The sequence below is a fragment of the Tachypleus tridentatus genome, chromosome 1 (genome assembly GCF_004210375.1).
Source record: "Tachypleus tridentatus isolate NWPU-2018 chromosome 1, ASM421037v1, whole genome shotgun sequence".
NCBI lineage: Eukaryota > Metazoa > Arthropoda > Merostomata > Xiphosura > Limulidae > Tachypleus > Tachypleus tridentatus.
Window position 1 is genome coordinate 37,413,012 of NC_134825.1, and position 21,413 is coordinate 37,434,424.

The 21,413-nt window shown below is 33.2% G+C and overlaps 1 protein-coding gene across 3 annotated transcripts; it reads right to left on the minus strand.

The window, feature by feature from the left end:
- Positions 1-857: 857 nt before the first annotated feature.
- On the minus strand, positions 858-6,943 carry LOC143246299 (ras-related and estrogen-regulated growth inhibitor-like protein). 3 transcript variants are annotated; one of them, XM_076492781.1, is made up of 4 exons: positions 6,067-6,943; positions 3,704-3,760; positions 2,643-2,719; positions 858-2,395 (listed from the first exon to the last, which is right to left on the minus strand). In XM_076492781.1, the coding sequence occupies exons 1-4, from the start codon at positions 6,131-6,133 to the stop codon at positions 1,955-1,957; spliced, it is 642 nt and encodes a 213-aa protein (XP_076348896.1). In that variant the 5' UTR covers positions 6,134-6,943; the 3' UTR covers positions 858-1,954. The 3 variants fall into 3 exon arrangements, with proteins under 3 accessions (XP_076348896.1, XP_076348906.1, XP_076348915.1); XM_076492791.1 differs by lacking the exon at positions 6,067-6,943 and adding an exon at positions 5,214-5,700; XM_076492800.1 differs by lacking the exon at positions 6,067-6,943 and adding an exon at positions 4,128-4,150.
- Positions 6,944-21,413: the final 14,470 nt, after the last annotated feature.

Consider the following 21,413-nt stretch of genomic DNA (forward strand, 5'->3'; position numbering starts at 1 on the left):
AAATACCTACTTTAATAAAGCGAAATCTCAGTCTTGTTTACTGTTAGTCTTAGATGACTTTTGAATATTGTTCTACTATTATTATAGTCCATTTATATTGTTTTTGTAATTTTAGTAACGGTTACAGCTTACTTCATTTTTTATTACATCTTAAAAAGCTTCTCAGTGGTTCAGCGACGAGTTTCTAGATTTATAACGCTAAAAACCGGATTTAGATACCCGTGATGGGAATTAACACAAATACTTCATTCTGTAGCTTTAACTTCGACAACAAATAACAGAGTATAGTGGAGACACTTTCTTTGAAAATTTACAACACTTTTGAAAGCTACACTTAAAATATGTTAATTATGAAATTTTTTGTGTCCTTTCAGAATTTTCACACAAAACTGTTCGCACAGATGCTTCTAATTTTGTACTGATAAAGTAAATGGATGGCAATTGTGTCACCTAATAATGTGATTTCACCATAAATCTTATGTCCTCAAAATTTGAAGTGCCTTTGTGCAGTAATGGGACGTGAACAATAAATCCCTTGATTCATCTTTGATTTTTTATCGTTTGTTGTTGTTTTCCATTTTAATATAATTATTGTTTTCTCTTTCTGCGCTAGAAAGAATCATACACTATCAATGTTTTAAAAGCCGATATTATGCTTACTTAGCAAAAATATTTTTAATATTATTTATATTATATTGAAATTGTACAATATAGTATGCAGATGATTTTGCTTTAAAAGAGTATGAAATAATTTACTTTTATTGGTGCTGCCATTGTATGAATGGTTTTTGCCTCGTTTCAAGACCGTTTAGTGAATATCTAACGAGAAAATTAAAGCAAACTTACTGTTGCAAAACTTTCATTGCAATAAATCTTTATTTTCCTGAACTGAGGCTAACAAACAACTTGTATGGCATTTATATACAAAAATATACTTACAGAATTATTTAAAAAGATAATTATACAAGGAGAGCAAAATGGCTTGTAACAGTGAAATAATCAACACATAATCTTCCTATATACATAAAACATTCATCATAATAATAGAAAAAGGCATTAATTAAAACAAATGTTCACAATCGTTATGCTTGAAAATAAAACAACAAATGTGCTTAATATATACAACAATATGTACAACACTAGATGCACACTTTGAGGTGACATTTTTACATATGTTAAGATTAAATTTTACGTCAATAATTGGCCTTACGAAAACCTTAACAGCGATCGTAAATCCATAAATAATTTTAATTGAAACAAAACATTTGATTATTTACAAAACTAGAATACAACGTTACTTTTATATACATTCTTTATTTGCTTATCATTTAAGAATTATATTTTAAAAACATCACAGAACAATACCAAAATGGAATGTTTGAAATGGAAGGTTCTGATCAGCTTTTTAAATCCCAAATAGATTGATTTTGTTAAAGTCTTGTAATCTAATTATGTGTTCTAATTCTTATGAATAATTAACATTCACCAACTATTTTATCATAAACACACCGACGACATCTATTGTAAAATAATTAGGTTTATTAATAGTCAATACTCGATAATATTATATTTAACACCATTGTAAAGATCGTTGAATTTTCAATGCCAAATAATAAGAAGAATTTATGAGTGATAATATATTTTAAGGTTAGCAGATTGATACACACCTCACCTACATTTCCCTATTTTCCAGTGATTAGCAAACCCTCTAGATCTATTTTTTTATATTTTAATCGTAACATTTCTAAGTTAATTTAAAAATATACTTTCATAGCATATCAAACCTTCCCGCCCCTTTAAACACTTCAGTACAAGCCCATATATAAACTGTAGACTTTTAACGGCGGAAAGAAGAACACAAGTATCTTATCTTTAATAAACCTAACTATGTTCTCTCAGGATCGTTTTCTGCAAGTAACAAACTCTTGATATCAGATTTCCAAATTGAAAATTATTATAAAGACAAAGATGGCCGTTTCTTTTTGTCATTCTTAACAGCTTTACCAAAAACAGCACCAATCATCTTCGACACAGTCATGGACCCCAGTTTCTGTCGAATGGGTAACGATCGCCGAGTCTTGAGTGAAAAGGTTTCACGAAGAATACTTTGAAAGGCTACAGTTACTCCCACATGTGTATCAGCAGCAGAAACTTCATAAAACTGACACTGGAACTGGAGAGACATCTCTTGGCCATCGTCAACACTTACTTGTCTAACATGCTCCAGATCTCTTTTGTTGCCAAGTAAAATTATTGGCACCTGCCTGCCTGCAACTTGCTGCTGAATACGTTTCAAACTATCTGTTGCTACCTGGAAACTACGGCGGTCAGCTATACTGTATACAACAATGAAAGCATCTGCCCAGTCGACCTTATCAGCGGGAAAGACATCATCCTGAAAGCAGAAAACAACAACAAGAGTATAGTAAACTATGATCGTTCAGTTGTTAATGTTGCATTGTCTTTCATATTTGTTAATTTTTAAGTTATATAATTATGTGTTCAGTGCAAGTCATTCCGAGAAAAAAAATACAAATTGCATTTCAAATGTAAAATATTGGAAACTTGGCTAAAGAAATCCTGAGCTTATCGTAATGTATTAGATTTACTTCATACAAGTATATACCTATATAAATAATTACCTGGAATCTGGTGGTGTCAAGGATTTCAACTTCGCATGGCTGGCTGTCCACAAACACCTCATGTTTATACAGCAAATCTTAGGGAAGATTAGAACCAGTTAAGTTCAATTTATACATAACATTAGAAAACATCTGTAATTGTACCTACGTAGTACAGTGATTTTAATAATTATATGTAAATTCTTAGCGATTTGGGAAGAGAACATTAGGGCAAAGTCCTACTTGTTAGTTTTATTTGAAACTTTTTAGCAGTACTTTAGAACCAGTAAATTAATGGAGAAATCTGTGGCTTAAAATAACTTTTATATAATGTACATTCTACAAATTTAACAACTCATTTAACAATTTTATCTTTAACAATATTTTATTGTACAAACTATAGAACGAATGTTTCATTGAATAATAAACTTACTCTAAACACAATATTTTATTGACAAAGTCCTAAACTAACATATTGTGCTCTGCGTGAGTAAGTTGTAACAAGAAAATATAAGACTTTTAGGAAACGTATACGTATCATCTGGTTCTAAACCGATTTAGTGCAAACCAAGTATATAAAACAATGAGAAATATTTGAAATAATTTCAATACTAAGTGTTCTAACGCAGCTCTCAAATCATAAATAAACACCATTCTTCATATTCCAACATCTTTATCCATATTAATACGTTATCGTTTTCTAAAGCACATTTAGAGTTTAAATCAGCTTCTAATTACTTATAATATTACATGCATTAACGCATAAGTTAGTAATCGATATAATGTACTATTTCAGAATACTTTTAAGACTGAGTTAAAAGAAATGATTAGTTTTGAGCTATGTTTTAATTTAGAAATTGCTCAAGTATTGCATATTCTCTGTGTGAGTCTCTCTTCTGAGTCACTTTAAACGCTTTCAAGTTAAGAACCCACACTTATCACGAACATCTTATTTTTGTTAACATTTCGTTTCATCTAGGTTTAGACTCTAAGTAGTGAATAAACAAACTTTGAAGTGTCCAAAATCATATAAGTAAAAATAAACGTTTTTTTCGTGCTTCGTTTCTATAAATGACTCTTACCTCTACTTGAACTGTATTCACCAATGTATCTCTTGGTCAGATACCGTACTGTAACAGCTAAAAGAAACAAAGTGTATATTTAAAATATTTAGTTCAAATAATATATATATATTAGGAATTTTTAAGTAAGACTTAATCATCAATATTAGACACTACAAAAATATGTAGTTTTCACCACTTTCGACATTTGAAATATATTCTGTATTATATCCTTTTCTAAGATAAAATGTTTGAATATACTGAATTTTTAGGCTATTTATAAAATTTTATTTTGTACAAAAATTCACTAGTTTAATTACTAAATAATATTGCATCAAGTAACGCTGACATTTTTGTAGAAATATACAATTTTCTATTTGATAATAATGTAGAGATCTTAAAGATATGTGAAAAATCAAATCGTCCAATTTCAAGTTGTTCTCACTTATCATTAACATCAATTCATGTTTTACTTCACCACCTTGATGTAACATATAATGGGAACAGGAAATAACATAACATTTGGGAATCACATCCGAACCCACTTGAGTCTCCGAGAATTTTATTAATGATTCTCTTCTAAACCAGGAATGCACTTGAGAAAACTTAAACGCCACCAGAGAGGTGGAGTTATGTGTGGTGTTTTATGTAACTAACACGTTACATAAAACTACTGAAAGCTTGTTTCGTGTAGGACCCAAGCTTTCTTTGGCAACCTCTTTTTGTTTGTTTTGCATGATATGGTTCACGAGGTGTCAATGCTCGTGCGAATCACTACACATTCATTCCTGAGTTTGATGTTCCTAAAATAAACTATATCAAACTATATACAAGAATCAATGAATTATTCTAAAACAAAAACCACAGAAATCGACTTCAAAGCATTGATAAGAGTTTTCGGACAGTTTGTAAAATATATCTCCGAACATTAAATCTTAATTCGGTTGGTATAGCGTACTTGTTAGATAGAACAAGAGACAGTTCTGAACTTTATGTCTTTTATACGTAAAGAAACTTCGAAATAGTAATGCAAGTGAGTCTCCAAACTGAACGTCAAAAAATTGTTTTATAGTTGATCAAAGTTAATTGTTTCTTACTGATACTATAGAGGCGGTTGGTGAAACTTAATTCATCAGCGTAACCTCCTCTGGAATTTTGCTTAATATTATTATTATTATTTACATGTTGTGTATTACTTTATTTGGAAGTTAAAATCGTATTGAACAATGTTTTATTCACATTCCTGCTTCACTGTATACAGATAGCATTGAATAACAGATTTCATTAATACACGTATATTTCTGATCATGTTTGAGGCAGCTAAAGTGGATATATATACTCTTCTTAATTAAAATAAAGATTTTAACAGTTGTTAATTCAGGCCGTTAATATATATATCTGTATGTATATAATAGAACTGTATACGCATTCTAACAGCTCTTTTGTAAAATAGTTGTATTTCTTTTGTCTTTCATCAATTAACGCATTGGGAAATTGCACATAATTAGAGGCGCAATTCCTGTTTTCTCACTTTTTGTTCTTGTTGTTGCTCTAAACACCCACAGATTAATAAGGTTATATGAACGTAGAGACATTTAAGGCTATAAGAATCTATCAGTCGAACCATGGCCAGCGTTTGGCAAGTTTCCAGGTGGGTCAGGTGCGTCGGGACTTCTTGCACCCTTGAGTTACAGAGTCGAATTACGATATCCCACCAAACAGTGGCGACAGGATGGAGCCTTCTCAAGACCGCAATAATCTGGCTGTACATCAGGGCGTACCCAAACGAGAAAAATTTAAACTACCCTTTATTTGTACGCATTCGTCTGAAATCTACTTAGATACAGTACACAAATCTGGGTGTTCTTGTTACTTTTATGTTTGTTTTCATTTTAAACAGCTGATATATACACTCTTCTAGCAGTATATATACTGAAGCTAGCAGTGAATATATTTACATTTCCAGATACAGCGCATCTTATGATCTCTGTGTTTATTTTGTATCGCTGTCTTTAAGAGCACAGACGAAGCAGCTGTTATTACTGGTAACTCGCTTCGTTTAAACATTACATAATAATTAATAGTGACCAAAACTTGTTTAGCTTCAGAAAGTAGTCGACATGTGGTAGCACTAATAGTAACGGTATAGGTATAATAGAATTTAAGTGTCCGAAAGATCAACACAAGTGCTCAGAAAAGAGGTTTCTGTGACTTTTAGCATTTTTAAATTTCAACGAGCAAAAAGAAATTATTCTGACCATCCTAAACAATATGTAAAGGTTTAATTTAACGTTATTTCACAATGAATCAAACTGTTTTAATTCAGAATATCTTATAAATACGTGTATATATATATATATAAATGACTCATTTTTAACACTTACCAGATTTTCCCACTTTTCTTGCTCCCAATACCACCACTCGTAAACAAGAAGTTGCATCGATGGTCATTGTAAACAGTTCTTGTCTATGTATCCAGGTGTCTCAATCACACACAAATTAAAAAACAAATATCAGAGATCAATACAAACTTTGGGTTAGTACAGTTCTAGAGTTTCTACGTTGGCAAATGTCTTTATCCCGAACACTGAAACTATGGCTCAATTTCAGTGTTGTAAATTCTCTTGCATAACTAATGGAATAGCAAACGTCAACAAGTACACTTGTAAACAGTGAAGTTCTTTCGAAACGATACTTGCGGAGAGTACGAGATATTGAGCCTAGCGTCTATGCTTCTTCCGCTTAAAATGAAGGCTTCCAGAGCGGCACCAGCATTTTATTACATTCAACCAGCTGCCACTCGGGTCGCGAGGAACACCCACACAGAAGTTGTTGAAGACAGTGGCGCCAACACTCAGGTGGGTACCCGCCGACTGCTGGAAAGTTCATCAACCAATCTGTTTCCACGAGTAATTTCGAACACATACTATGCAATCTGAACTTAGACAGGAACAAAAAAATGACTGGTGGGGACTTTTTTCTGGGAGGGAAAGCAACTAAAAATTAGACTATTTCCGGGTCACGATGACAAGGAAATACTCAAGCTGATGATTTGAAAAGAAGACTAGCTCACCCATTGGCTAAGATTAAATGTGTTACCTTATCGAAACTGAAGAAAAATGTTACAGTTTATTTCATAATCTAGTTCAGCTACATGCACAAAACACATTTCTCAAATAACCTATGCTAGTTAAACACTTAATAAGCATTGAAAATGCACCTAAGATTTTTCTAGTATCTTCTCCTCTTCAAATTTCGTTAAGTCTACGACAAACTGTTCTAGTTCGTCCTTGTTAACGACGTTGTCCTGAATACGATTGATTTCATCATCACTGTCGTCCTTATGTTTTTGCTGCTGAGTTTACTATTTGCAAGACAAGAATCTTTGCATATTCTACGCCAGGACAAACTTGTTATAGAAAACACTAAATTACTAATTCTCACACTCAACCATTAAAGATGTTAACTGTTGTTTATTATTTTGTATAACAAACTACACAAATTAGAATAATACACGTGCCAAGTACTTGAAAACGACTGATTACTTACTTACGTTTGCATAGTTTTGATTTTAACAAGAACAAACAAGTAGTTTATTTGCCCAAATATACAATATCTTGATCTGCAAGTTAAAACAAGATAAATAAAGTTATGTGTATAGATTTTAGTATGAGTTTTTATCACTAAATATAACTGTATGTATATACTATTTTTGATTGTACACACATTCACACACACGCATACATACATTGTTTAATTTTATGCGTATATAGATTTTTTGTGTGTTAACTACATGAAATCGTCAGAACAATTCAAGAAGTGTGTAATGTCAACTTTCCATTTTATCAGTTACTAAAACATACGAAACATATTTTATAAAATGCACGGTAAGCATGAGACATAATAATGAGTGTATTACCTTTATGGTTAGTAAATCTTTCCCTCACTAGTGTCTATTTCAGTTCAGTGTAAAATCATCTGGCGAATAGCAAGTAAAATGTCTCTTGTAGCACCTGAAAATCTTGTAAAGATTTCCATGAGTTTGATATTATTATTTTTTCCTGGTAATCTCAATCTTGAAATGTTTCAACGTTAAGTACGATTCATATTAAAACAACAATAAGAAGCAGTGACATGTCGATGTCTAGATTACAGCTGCTAAAACAACAATAAGAAGCAGTGACATTATGTCGATGTCTAGATTACAGCTGCTAAAACAACAATAAGAAGCAGTGACATTATGTCGATGTCTGGATTACAGCTGCTAAAACAACAATAAGAAGCAGTGACATTATGTCGATGTCTAGATTACAGCTGCTAAAACAACAATAAGAAGCAGTGACATTATGTCGATGTCTGGATTACAGCTGCTAAAACAACAATAAGAAGCAGTGACATTATGTCGATGTCTAGATTACAGCTGCTAAAACAACAATAAGAAGCAGTGACATTATGTCGATGTCTAGATTACAGCTGCTATTCAACAATGTAATATTCTTATTATATAATTCTATTACACATAGCAAGCAAGGAAAAGACAAAAAAAAATACTGCTATATTCTTAAAGTTTCTTCCAACCAAAACAAACTCTTTTGTTTTCCTTATATTTATCTAAAACCTTCTTTCTTTTGGAATTCAGTAGAATGAATGCTTTTGCGAGTTAACACCGTAAGAAAATAGAGACGAAAAAAAAAAACGCTCTCCATTTTGGGGCAGTAGGTGCGTTGTAAGAGTGTCTGTCCAAATTCATTGTCCCTCGCTGGTACAGCGGTAAATCTACGGATTTACAATGCTAAAATCAGGGGCTCAATTTCCTTCAGTGGCAGCTAGCCCAATGTGGCTTTGCTATAAGAAAAAATACACAAACACACCCAAATTCACTAATCGGTCAGACAAGAGTTGGCTGTGAGTATTGCTAACTATTTGTCTTACCTACAGTCTGTTACTTGAAAATTAGGAACTATTAGCGCATGCAAACTTAAGTAAATTTGCACGGATATCTAAAAAAAAAACAAAAAAACAGTAGTAAAAACAATAATAAAAGAGGTAAGGAGTCTTTAACCTAGGCATTTAGGTTATTTGCCTTTCACGTGGAAATTTCTAATTCTTTACACGTTTACTAACACATGAGTCTGTCAATTCAAAATTAGAGACAGCTAACTGTAGATAGGATGAAAATAGTGCTAACCTTACACAATACTTTAATCCCAGAATGAGTAGACTAGGATGGCAACTGTGAAACAGAGTTTTGGACTTACCCTTTACCGTGGTTGTGAATGTCTTTGTATCAAAAATTATTCTCTATTCTTCTATAGTTTCTTCGCCAAAAAAAGCAGAAAAACGTTCTCCTGTTAAAGTACATATCATTTTACCATACTGTATTAATATGTTAGGTGTACCGAAACTTTCCATCCTTTCTGTATGGTATCCATACAAAAAAATTCAACTCTGTCTTTAGGATATTATTATAAAAACTTTCCTTATGGTTATCAATAAAAAAATCTTTCAACCCTATATTAACTAAAATAATACGAAGGCATCTTTCTGAAAAAAACAGCAAAGAAACTTAATTTTTTCATAAATATTTTCATTCCACTACGATCTTACTTATGCTATAGAGTTCTTCAAGGGATACCTTACCAATATCTACATAAATACCAAATGCCAAATCTATCTATGTGTATATAGGGTTCAAAGGGTTTTGAAGGTTCTCAGAATTAGATTCACGAATGAACATGAGTATTGGTGTGCACATGGAATATAATTTGTTTGTTTTTTGGATTTCACCCAAAGCTACTCGAGGCTTATCTGCGCCAGCCGTCTCTAATTTGGTAGTGTAAGACTAGAGGGAAGGCTGCAGATATTTATTGACACAAAGGGATGTTTGCTGACTCATACCGCTAGAAACCCGGTTTCATTACCAGTGGTGGGCAGACCACAGATAGCCTATTGTGCAGCTTTGTGCTTAATTCCAAACAAAGAAATAAACAGGTTTATATATAAATTTGCAAATATATGTAAAATGGTTGTTCAAAGCAAGAATTCAGTGTTTTAGGTTTTGAAACTTTTCAGTTTCACCTTTGAAGGTGGATATGTTTATTGTTATGTTTGGTTGCACAGGTTTATTTTACTGACGAAATGATAAAAGTAAAGGGTCGTTCAAAATAAGGAGCCAGATGGTTAGGGCACTTGACTCGCAATCTGAGGGTCGTGGATTCGAATCCCCATCTCACCAAACAATAGCTCTTTCAGGAAATGTTATAATGTAACGGTGATAAAGGAATAGCTCAAAAGTTGGCGGCGGATGGTGATTATTAGTTACCTTCTCTGTAGTCTTTCACTGCTAAATTAGGAACAGCTAGCGCAGTTATTCCTATGTAGTTTTGCGCGAAATTAGAAACAAACTAAATCAATCAAAATAAGTATCTATGTTTAGATTTTCGAAGTTTTCTTAGTAGTGCTCATAATGAGGGGTTAAGAGATCATCGGAATAAGTTGCAAGAATTTGATTAAAAAACAACAGCATGTAAATTGGAACAACATTATTGCGTGACTGCTGTGTACGTGAATTTTAGTACATTTAACATTAAAGATGGATAAAGAATCAGTTATAATTTGTTTAAACAAAGAAAGGAGAATTCTCGTTATTTATACACACAACTACATCACATGATTAAGCTATTTATCAACACTATTATCGTTGTTTATCGAAAAGTTCCTTGTGTTAAGGTATATAGTTTTAAGCCTTACATTTTGTAAATTGATGGCGAATACTGTTGGCGAAGTGCAATATACTTTTAAGCTTTACATTTTGTAAATTGATGGTGAATACTGTTGGCGAAGTGCAATATACTTTTAAGCCTTACATTTTGTAAATTGATGGTGAATACTCTTGGCGAAGTGCAATATTTCTGATGCTGTTTTTGTTTTTGTAAAATATTCAAGAATTGGTTTATCGTTTTATTATTACAAGTAAATAATATTTATAGACTTAGAGTAATAATTAAAAACAAACTAGGAAACGTGTGTTTGCGTAACACAATATCTTATCTATTATTCTTGACAAACACCAAAATCTTTAACATCAGGATAGTTAATTACATTTAACACATTATCTAACCTATAATTAATTTTGAAATTGCTCAGCAAATGAATGCTTACAATACCTTTTCATAGACGCCTTTAGCGACAAAATATTTAATCTTATATTTTTACATGTGGTGTCGACAAGATTGCACAATGACTAGCAATAAGATTCTCTCTGGAAGTTGAATTTATTTTTAATTTTGTAATCCTGTCCATGAATCCAAGAGATGTAATTAGCAACTAAAGGTCCAGTAAATTTATAAAACTGTCAACGAAACTAAAAATATTTCCTAGAAATCGTTTTAAGTTAGAATTTTATGTACTGTGCGTTGAGTCACCAGGATTACGTATTTCTCAAATTTAGTATTAATATCAACAATCAAATTCCAAGTTTTTCATTTGTTTAGTCTATTTGTTAAATGTACAGCCACCCACTCGATTTTATGAATAATGTAGGCTTCTACATTAGAAAATTTACACATTAAATCAGTTTTGTTTCTTGTTTATTTCTACACTGCGCTACTAAAATAAGATCGGCTATGATGAGAACATGACCCATTTTTAAAAAATCTCGTGCAACACATTATTCAGTGTGTGGTTTGAGGGTAATTAATTACAAGTATACGCAATAGGCCAACTTTGTTATGTTCAACACGAGTATCGAAACACGGTTTTTAGCGTCTTAGTTTTGCAAACATTATGTAATGATAAATAAGTCTTAGATTCTTTACATCATAGTAGTTTATTCTTGTAGAATATACTGTTACAGAAATAATATAAAACGCTTTTTTAATGAAACTTGAAGACTGAATCATATTCAAATACTACATATTCGATCTTAGTGGGCGAAAGATTTGTTATCCCTAGTTAGTTTTAAGTACATTTCTGACTGGGCGCCTCTCTAGAGTCCTTCTTGAAAAGGAAAAAGAAAACCTCTCAACTTCAAGTCATTGACTGTCTGCTGTGACAGTTTGTAAGGGTTCTCTTCCCACAGAGGCTAGCTCATATTCTCCAAGATGTCCAGAACATTCTTTTTTGCTAACTTTCCATTTCTTGCAAGCTACAAAACGGTGCGGTTTGAGAACATTCATATACATAAGCCTATAAAAAGGAATTTTCTACTGTGGTTAACTGAAAGCGCATGTGTCACCATCACATTGTTAAGGTGTGACTTAAAAATGATATTTTGTTTGCTTCAACCAACAACAAAACAAAGAATGTTTTACACTTGTTTAAGCAATTATTAGTGCTTACCCAAGTCTGAACTTAGCTGACAAATCAGGCATTAAGGACAGTTGATTTTTCCACTGGACTTGAGGTCGATATCATTAAAGTCAGTCTCATATTGTATATCAAATAAACACTATTTAAATGAAATAACTTAAACATTCAATTTAGTGTAATAATTGACACAAAAATATTTGGATATTGTGCAAAGCTAATGCACAAAAATTTACACAGAAAGATTCTTGGTACGAGCATGGTTGAGCGGTTGGCATATCGAACTGAGAATTTACGGGTCTAAGGTTCGAGACATTGTACTACCAAACATTGCTTTACGTTTAATTGTGAATCAACCACGGTATTCGACAAATAATAACGTACTTAGGCGGCAGGCATTCTTATCTGCTGTTTAAGATAGGGATGTCTGTGTCTGTATCATAGGGTGTTTATGAGCTGGTCATTTAGCTCATTTTATGCATAAGGTATCATTTAGGTAGACAAACAGAAGGTTTTTATAATAAAAAAAATGTTTTAATTAGCAAGATTTACGTGGTCCTAATTAGTTCGTTTATACCATTTTTATTTCTAGATATTAACATTATGTACATTTTGTCTCGTTCGTACAACTGGAAAAGTTTATTTGAAGTTAGGGATAAAACTACACGACGAGCTATCTGTTCTCTGGCCGTCACGATGATCAAGTCCGCAGTGCCACTGAGGAATAATTGGTAAAAAGAAACTGTAAGTTATCTTCCGTGCAATACAGTCATTTTTGTCAACGATATTGAGATTTGACTTGAAGGTAACCTTAGAGTATACGACTTAGTCACTATGTGTTTGTTATACTTCTTGATACAATTATGCCAGTGCAGTGTTTCCCGTTTACTATAACACAAAAGTATAGAGTGCGAAACCAACACTAGACAATTTTGATTGTATTTTTAATGAGCTAAGGAACTTCGAAATAAAATATCAATAATTGCTTTCAGTCATCCTCACGATATAATGGTATCACACAGACAAACAGACGCGCCGAAAAGTGTTTCTGGGGTTTTCTGTATGACCCTGTCTTTATCTGCCGAAAAAAGTTCTGTGTTGATCAGGCTTGACTAACAAGCTTTAGGTTTCTCGCTATCAATCACAGCGTTGTAACTTACAAGCGCCTTATCGTCTGTCTACACGTGGAGAAGTCTATTAACTGCAAAGTGTAGACAGTTTCTATAAACTATCGCAGCTACATTTGTTCCCGGCAGAACGGCGCCGCCAGATCGTATCAATTTTAGAAATTAACACATAAAAAATCAAAATAGAGAAATCTCAGGCTTAAGACACGGTGTCCTGGTGAGTGATTAGAGAGAACTACAATATGAGTACTGTTTTAGTTATTGACTAACTCCGCACTGTTATCTAATCTAGTACGAGCTCTGTACTGATGAAATATGATCTGTTGTGACGTCATTGCTCAAACCTTGAATTCCACCTAGGGAGCGCATTAAGAATTACTTCTGCTTGTGTTATAATTCAATATTTTCAAAGTCGAAAGGTTATTTTTTACCAAACTGACGACTTTTACGTAATTGTCTTGTTTATATATGTGGCTTAAAATGTAAACGTTGTTTAATAATATAATGCTTTTGAAGATTCTTTAAAACTGTGAAATATTTTGTAAAACGTCCCTTGGCTGCTTAGTGTTTACACATCTCATCCTACAAAGATTGAGTTCGAGGAATTTCATTAATAAAACAAAGATCGTTTATTACTGCAATTTATAAAGTCGACTTTCAAGGGAAGGGGGGAAAACGACAACAGAAGAAACCAAAGTTATTGTCGAATATACTTCCTTTAATTAAGATGACACAGAAACTTTTTTAGTGCCTGTGTGGGCTTTACCAGACAAAACTTACCAAAGCAACTGACACCACACACAAAAGAAATTGCTCCAAAAATTTTATTTTTATTGCGATACGGAAATATAAAGAAATAAAAAAAGAGTTGTAAACTCAAAGCAGTTAATTCCATGACGAATATTTGGACACTGTTCCCTCCATGCATATTACGTAACGTGACTTACCAGTTGTTGTTGTTTGTTATTAAGATCAAAGTTACACAGAGGGCTATCTGTGCTCTGCCCACCACAGGTATCGAAAACTGATATCTAGCTGTATAGCTCGCAGACATACCGCTGTGACCCTGAAGGGGGGGGGCTCACCAGTTGATAAATAAGGCATTCATCCTTACACAAGGGCACAATTATACGAACACAATCTTTTCACATTTTACCTATTCCTTAAAAAAACTTTAAACAGTTTCTGGCGTAGTGTGATATCAGGAAGAACGATTAGGACTAAACAAAATCAAAATAACCTTATTATTCGTCGGATTTTGCGAAGGATGTAACTTTTCTTTTTGTGAGACGATGGAAAAAATATCACTCTTGTCTGTTTATGAATTTCGCACAAAGCCTCGAGGGCTATCTGTGCTAGCCGTCCCTAATTTAGTAGTGTAAGACTAGAGGAAAAACAGCTAGTCATCACCACCCACTCTTGGGTTACTCTTTTACCAACGAATAGTGGGATTGACCGTCACATTATAACGCCACCACGGCTGAAGGGCGAGCATGTTTGGCGCGCCGGGGATGCGAACCCGTGACCCTCAGATTACGAGTCGCACGCCTTAACACGCTTGGCGATGCCGGGCTCTTGTCATTTGTGGGATGTTGGTAACCATAATGGTTGACAAGGGCAAACCAAAGATTCGTTTCATATAAATTTTAAATAACTTAAGAACACGTGTTTTGAAAACAAACTGACCGTATAAAACAAAATATCTCTGTTGATCCCTGTTAATGTAAAACATATTTTAAAACATCCAACATAACGAAACTAGTTTCTGTGTTGGAAGTTTTCAAAAGAAAAAATATAGTATGTCATTTTAAATAAACATAAATCATCTTGTGTAATTTAAATGTTAGCTTTTAGAGTATTTCATCTTGCTAGTAGCTTATCATTCTTGAAAAGTAGTTTTCAAGATCAGGAAATGGTCCAAAAAATGACTCCCTCAAGACTGCCCCACCATGGTGTTGACGAAAGTTTTAACAAAGAATATCCTATCACTGTTTCTAAGAAGGAATATCCCATTACTACTTTCGCTGTTCATTCTTTCACACCTTTGTTTTAGAAATGATTTCTCAGATATTACAAAAGTCAATTAAAACATTTCTACAAAAAAAATCATAAATTGCTAAGATCATTATATATATTTTTTCTTTATATTCAAAAACTGCATTTTTTTCACTAGCAGTTGTTTCTAAAAAAACAGTTAATAAGTAAAAATGTATCTTAAGACGGCTGATAAACTTTTATTAAAATAAAGTAAAGAACGTTTCGATCTTTTTAGGTCATCTTCAGGTTAACAAAAAACACCTTTTAAGTAAGTGAGTTTGTTTTGTTTACCTGAAGACGGCTTAAGAAGGTCGAAACGTTGTTCTCTACTTTATTTTAATAAAAGTTGTAACACCCCTACTTGTATTAAGATACATTTTTACTTCAAGTGGGTTTCTCGTCATCATGAGTTAATAAGCACGCAGTATTTTCATCTTGTAACTTCTTTACCTCGTCAAATAAATAAAATTTTAATATTATTTTTTTCAGTTTCTGTTGAACAAAACCTACTTACTAAGGAATTATTCTGAAACATTTATTGAGTTAAACAAGTATTAAGAACATTGTTTATATCCTTAAACGAAAGAAAATTTTCAACCGCCACAGAACTTGAATTTTTTTTAGATAGTATTAGAGTAAATAAATCTATGATAATTTTTTCTAAATTTTTGTTAGCTATATTTTTATGCGCCAACAATACCAAACATGAGGCGTGCATACACCCAATTCGATTTGATTGCTCATCAGGATCTCTACAAATCGACCTTAAAATTGAAATTATTTCATGTAGGATTAAAATAAATTTATCTATGAGACCTTGGACGTGATCAAATACATCAGTCGAAAGGTTTCACCTTCTGAGTCCAAAATTGTAATTAGATCTCAAATGGGTCAAAATGGTGACAAATGTATGAGCTAAAATATTGTATCTGAAAGACTCAGAGTCATTCCATGGGACGCTATGTCATTGCTAAAAAAATACTTCGTATAATAACAGGTGCATAATTTTACCTCGAAATTAAACTTCCTTTGTGAGTTTTGATCAAATAAAATTCACTTGAGTAATAATTATCTATGGTCTTGTATGCAAGGCCCAGTGCAACGCTTTTCAAAGCTTTTTTGGTCGTGGACAACCTGATTTTTAAATTTATTTCGGCGTAGCACAATGGAATATATACATTCAGCTGTCATTTTCTGTCAGCAATTATGCTACTGTTCTTCGGACAACCTGAAAGGAACTAGTGCACCACAGATAAAGAACCACTGACCTAACGGTCCGAGGTTCTCACTAAGATGTTCTGCATATTCTAATGTGGGTGCGTTATAAAAGTGAAAGTCAATCCCATTATTCAGCTCAAAGAACCGCACAAAGATTCTGTGGCAGAATCTTGCTATGCAAGCTGCATTTCCTCTGATCAGTATTTTAAACTTAGGAGGAGCCATACATGAGCCATGAAAATCTCTGACTTGAAAAAGTTGCAAATATCAATAATAATACATCTCTAGTGGCACAGTGGTGTGTCACAGTGTGGACTTACAACATTATAAACCAGGTTTCGATACCTGAGGTGGGCAGAGCACAGATAGCCTATTATGTAGCTTTGTGCTTAAACAACAAACAAACAAAAACTCTAATTACTCTAAAAGCTAACATTTAAATTACACAAGATAATTTATGTTTATTTAAAATGACATACTATATTCTTTTCTTTTGAAAACTTCCAACACAGAAAATTTATATGAAACGAATCTTTGGTTTGCCCTTATCAACCATTATGGTTACCAACATCCCACAAAAGACAAGGGGCCCGGCATGGCCAAGCGTGTTAAGGCGTGCGACTCGTAATCTGAGGGTCGCGGGTTCGCATCCCGGTCGCGCCAAACATGCTAGCCCTTTCAGCCGTGGGGGCGTTATAATGTGTCGGTCAATCCCACCATTCGTTGGTAAAAGAGTAGCCCAAGAGTTGGCGGTGGGTGGTGATGACTAGCTGCCTTTCCTCTAGTCTTACACTACTAAATTAGGGACGGCTAGCACAGATAGCCCTTGAGTAGCTTTGTGCGAAATTTCAAAACAAACAAACAGTTTTCTATGATTATGTTGTGTTTATTTGACTTACAGTGTTCGAAAACGTGTGAAGGTGACATTTTATGTTCTTTAAATCTGGTTTCCATTTTTCTACTTGTTTTTCCAATATAGAAGTCGTGGCAGTTATCACATTGTATTTTATAAATAATGTTGGCGTGATGTTTGTCAGTGTAGTTTTTACATAGTATAGACCTCAGTTTTGTGCCTGGTTTTTGAATAAATTTGGTATTAACTGAAATGTCATATTTTGTTACTACTTTTTGCCAAATGTTGGTTATTTTTCTGCTGATGTCGGGAATATATGGTATGCAGCAGTATATGGTTTCGTGATTTTTTGATTCGTGAGATATATTTACTTTTGTTGGTTGATTTTGCTTTATGTCTAGGTCTGTGCGTATAATGTTTTCTACGGTTTGTGGAGGAAACTTATTAATGTTGATGAAGTATTGTTTTATTTTGTCTAATTCATCGTTAATTTTATCTGGCGAGCATCGTTTTATGGCTGCGTTTATTTGGTTTCTTAGTATGTTAAGTTTTTGTTTTATTTCAAGTGCTGAGTCCCAAGAAATGTATAGTCCAGTATGGGTGATATTTTGGTGGATTTCTGTTTTAAATTGTGTATCGGTTTTTTGTAATTTTGAGGTTAAGAAATGATATTTGATTGCTTTCTTCTTATTGACATGCGAAGTTGATGTTTGGATGTGTAGCGTTAATGTGATTAACAAAATTAAGTGTGTGTTCTGTAGATGTGAATCCCGCAACCGTGTCATCTACATATCTGTACCAGTATAGTGGTGGATGTAATGCTGTGTTAATTGCTTGTGTTTCAATTTGCGTCATAAAAATATTGGCTAGAACTGATGATACTGGGTTGCCCATGCTTAGGCCACTTGTTTGTATATATTTGTGGTTGTTGAACATTAAGTTTGTCTTCATCATTGTGAATTCTATGAGGATTGCTTATTGGTTGCTGGGAATGTCTATAGATGGGTTAGGGTCTCGGATACAGAGTTCTAAGGCTATCTTGCAGGCTTCAGCGGTTGAAACTTCTGTAACATTTATCTGCTTTTAGAATTTTTATGTTTTTGTCTTGTTTTAGGTTTTTAATGGAATTAATGTAATGGAATTAAAGGTAACGCTATAGTCATAATGAACACGAATGAATACATCCAAAAAATGAAGAACATTCTGTCAGACACTAACAAATTTAAACCAATACACACAAATCTAACAAAGACACACGAAACGCAGCTAACCAAATTCTACTAAAAATGAAAAAAGCCAACACAATTTCACAAACACTTTATTCTTACCTACGTAAAACCGACTCACGCACACCACAAATATACGGCATCCCCAAACCTCATAAACCAGATTGTCCATTACGATCAATATATGACATCGTTTAATTACAACCTTGATAAATACATAGCATGGGCATTATCCAAATATGTAACATCAGCCAGCTCATTCATCAAAGACTCTTTTAATTTCAAGTGTAATCTGAATCTACTTAATCATAAAACCTTAATGGCCAGTTTCGATGTTATATTCCTCTTTACAGAAATTCCAATCGCTGAAGCCTGCAAGATAGCCTTAGAACTCTATATTCGAGACCCTAATCCATCTATAGACATTCCCAGCAACCAATTAGCAACCCTCATAGAATTCACCACGATGAAGACAAACTTCATGTTCAATAACCACAACTATATACAAACAAATGGCCTAAAACCAGGCAAAAAACTGAGGTCTATACTATGTAAAACCACACTGACCAACCAACATTATTTATAAAACCACACCAACATAATTTATAAAATACAATCTGATAACTGCCACGACTTCTATATTGGAGAAACAAGTATAAAAATGGAAACCAGATTCAAATAACATAAAAAGTTACCTTCACACGTTTTCGAACACTGCAAGTCAAATGAACACAATATAACCATAGAAAACACTCAATGCTAAATAAAGAAACAAACATAAACAAACGCAAAATTAAAGAAGGCTTACTTATACAACAACTCAAGCCCAAAATAAACCAATACAAAGGAACACCTTTATACCTATATTAAAAATAATATATTAAATAATAATAATATAAAATTATGTATTCAAACATCTAAACACACCCTCTACATTCCGACACTCAGTTACACAACTCCTTTCAAACATGTGGTCAGCTTCCGGTCAGTTACCTTTTTCTTTATTTGTGAACCTGACGATGACCGAAGAAAGTCGAAACGTTGTTCGCTTCTCTATGTAAAATATTTTCTCAACCCAAACGAGCCGTTTTTACATAGATATTATTCTCTACAAGTGGGTTTTCCACATCACTGAAAACAAAAACCAGTTATTTTATCTGATTTACATCTTACAAGTTTGTAGACTCTAATTATAGATGTTAATCATTGAAATGAAATTAAAAACGGTTCCATAATGCAACCTGATGAACACCTAAATAAGCATTGTTTAAATATTTTTGTAAGAATACTTATGGTAGCACGATATTCTAATCTAAATAATGCTTTCATAAAAACAAAGTCTGAATATCCAAATAATTTTGATCCTTACAGTCAGAGTTATATTGCAAGTAAGAAGAGGCCAAAGGCAGGAATGATATATGTTACCCAAAGATATCCCATTAAGGTACATATACAAGTTTTTTCTACAATACTCACGGTACAGCAGTAAAATAAATTGCAATACAAAAAGTGAAATATCAAAGTCTATATATAAGAATATTCATGCATATGTTTATGAATTCCATGGAATGTACGCTCCGGTCAAGTGTAAGATCATCTTAACAGAAATATTCATTGAATGACTGTGGAACAAAACTCTGAGAAAAGTAACTTTTCAGGCTTTTAACATGAGTACTCACGTTTGTATTAACTAATTAATTCGGAATATCATCATTTTCAGTTTTATTAAAATAAATGCATCTCATAAAGATGCGAGATGTTTAATAAACAACGGGATATAGGCTTAGGTAATTGAGCTGAAAGCTTGTGCATTTCTTTAATTTTTAAAAAATCAATAAAAAACGTGATGATAGCTCAATAAACTACTTAATTAAAAAACCGAGAAGCTGTGCAGGCTCAAAAAAATCATTTGTGGTTCTCTTATGCAGCATCACAAAAATTATGATGTTGCTCAAGACACAATACAGGATTAACCTGACACAACAAACATCACCTTTATCCTTCTCTTTTGAAGGAATTATTGTCTTAGTTAGTGTCAGGAAATGATTGAATTACGTAAGTTGCAATAGGCTGAGCAGTGATTCGAGCAAAATATGGGTCTGCGTTATTATAGTCCATCATACATATGCAACTCTAGAAAACATTGGACAGGGTAAAGGGAGTGTGCATTTCATATGGCTTTACACATCAACTTATTTTCTGGCTACCAGGAAGAAATGAATTATCAATCAAGAGAGATGATTTTTTAACTGCCTAAGAGATAGATTTAGTAATAGATAAAGAGGTGATTGGGAATAACTACAACTGTGAGAAAGAATAGTCTCCTAGAGACCTGGAGAAAATGTTTTGATCTAGTAAATTATGTAAAGAAGCAGGCATTTCTAGCTGACTTAAAAGCATTTAATCCAGCGCTTCTCAAACCTTCTTAGATAAAATTCCATTTATAAACATCAATGGGTTTGTTTGTTTTGAATTTCGCGCATAGCTACACGGGGACTAACTGCACTAGCCGTCCCTAATTTAGCAGTGTAAGATTAGAGGTAATGCAGCTAATCATCATCACCCGCCGTCAACATTTGGGTTACTCTTTTAGAAACGAATAGTGATATTGACCGTCATATAATAATGCCCCCACGGCTGAAAAGGCGAGCATGTTTGGTAAGACGGGGATTTGAATCTGCAAACTTGAGATTGCGAGTCCAGTGCCCTAAACATTTGGCTATGCCGGGCCGGTAAACACCAATGGCCAGTTGCAAGTTAACAAATAATTTTAGAGCAAAAAATAAAAATAATTACTTATAAATACTTAATAAATAAGTAGATAAACTATAATTTTGAAAGTCTGTTTGCGAACTTTTCACACATTCTGATGATCCTTCGGGTTGATATAGTACACTTGTGAACCTTTTTACATAATACTAGCCAAAATTTCAACATTATTCGTCAAGGGATGTTCTGTTAAT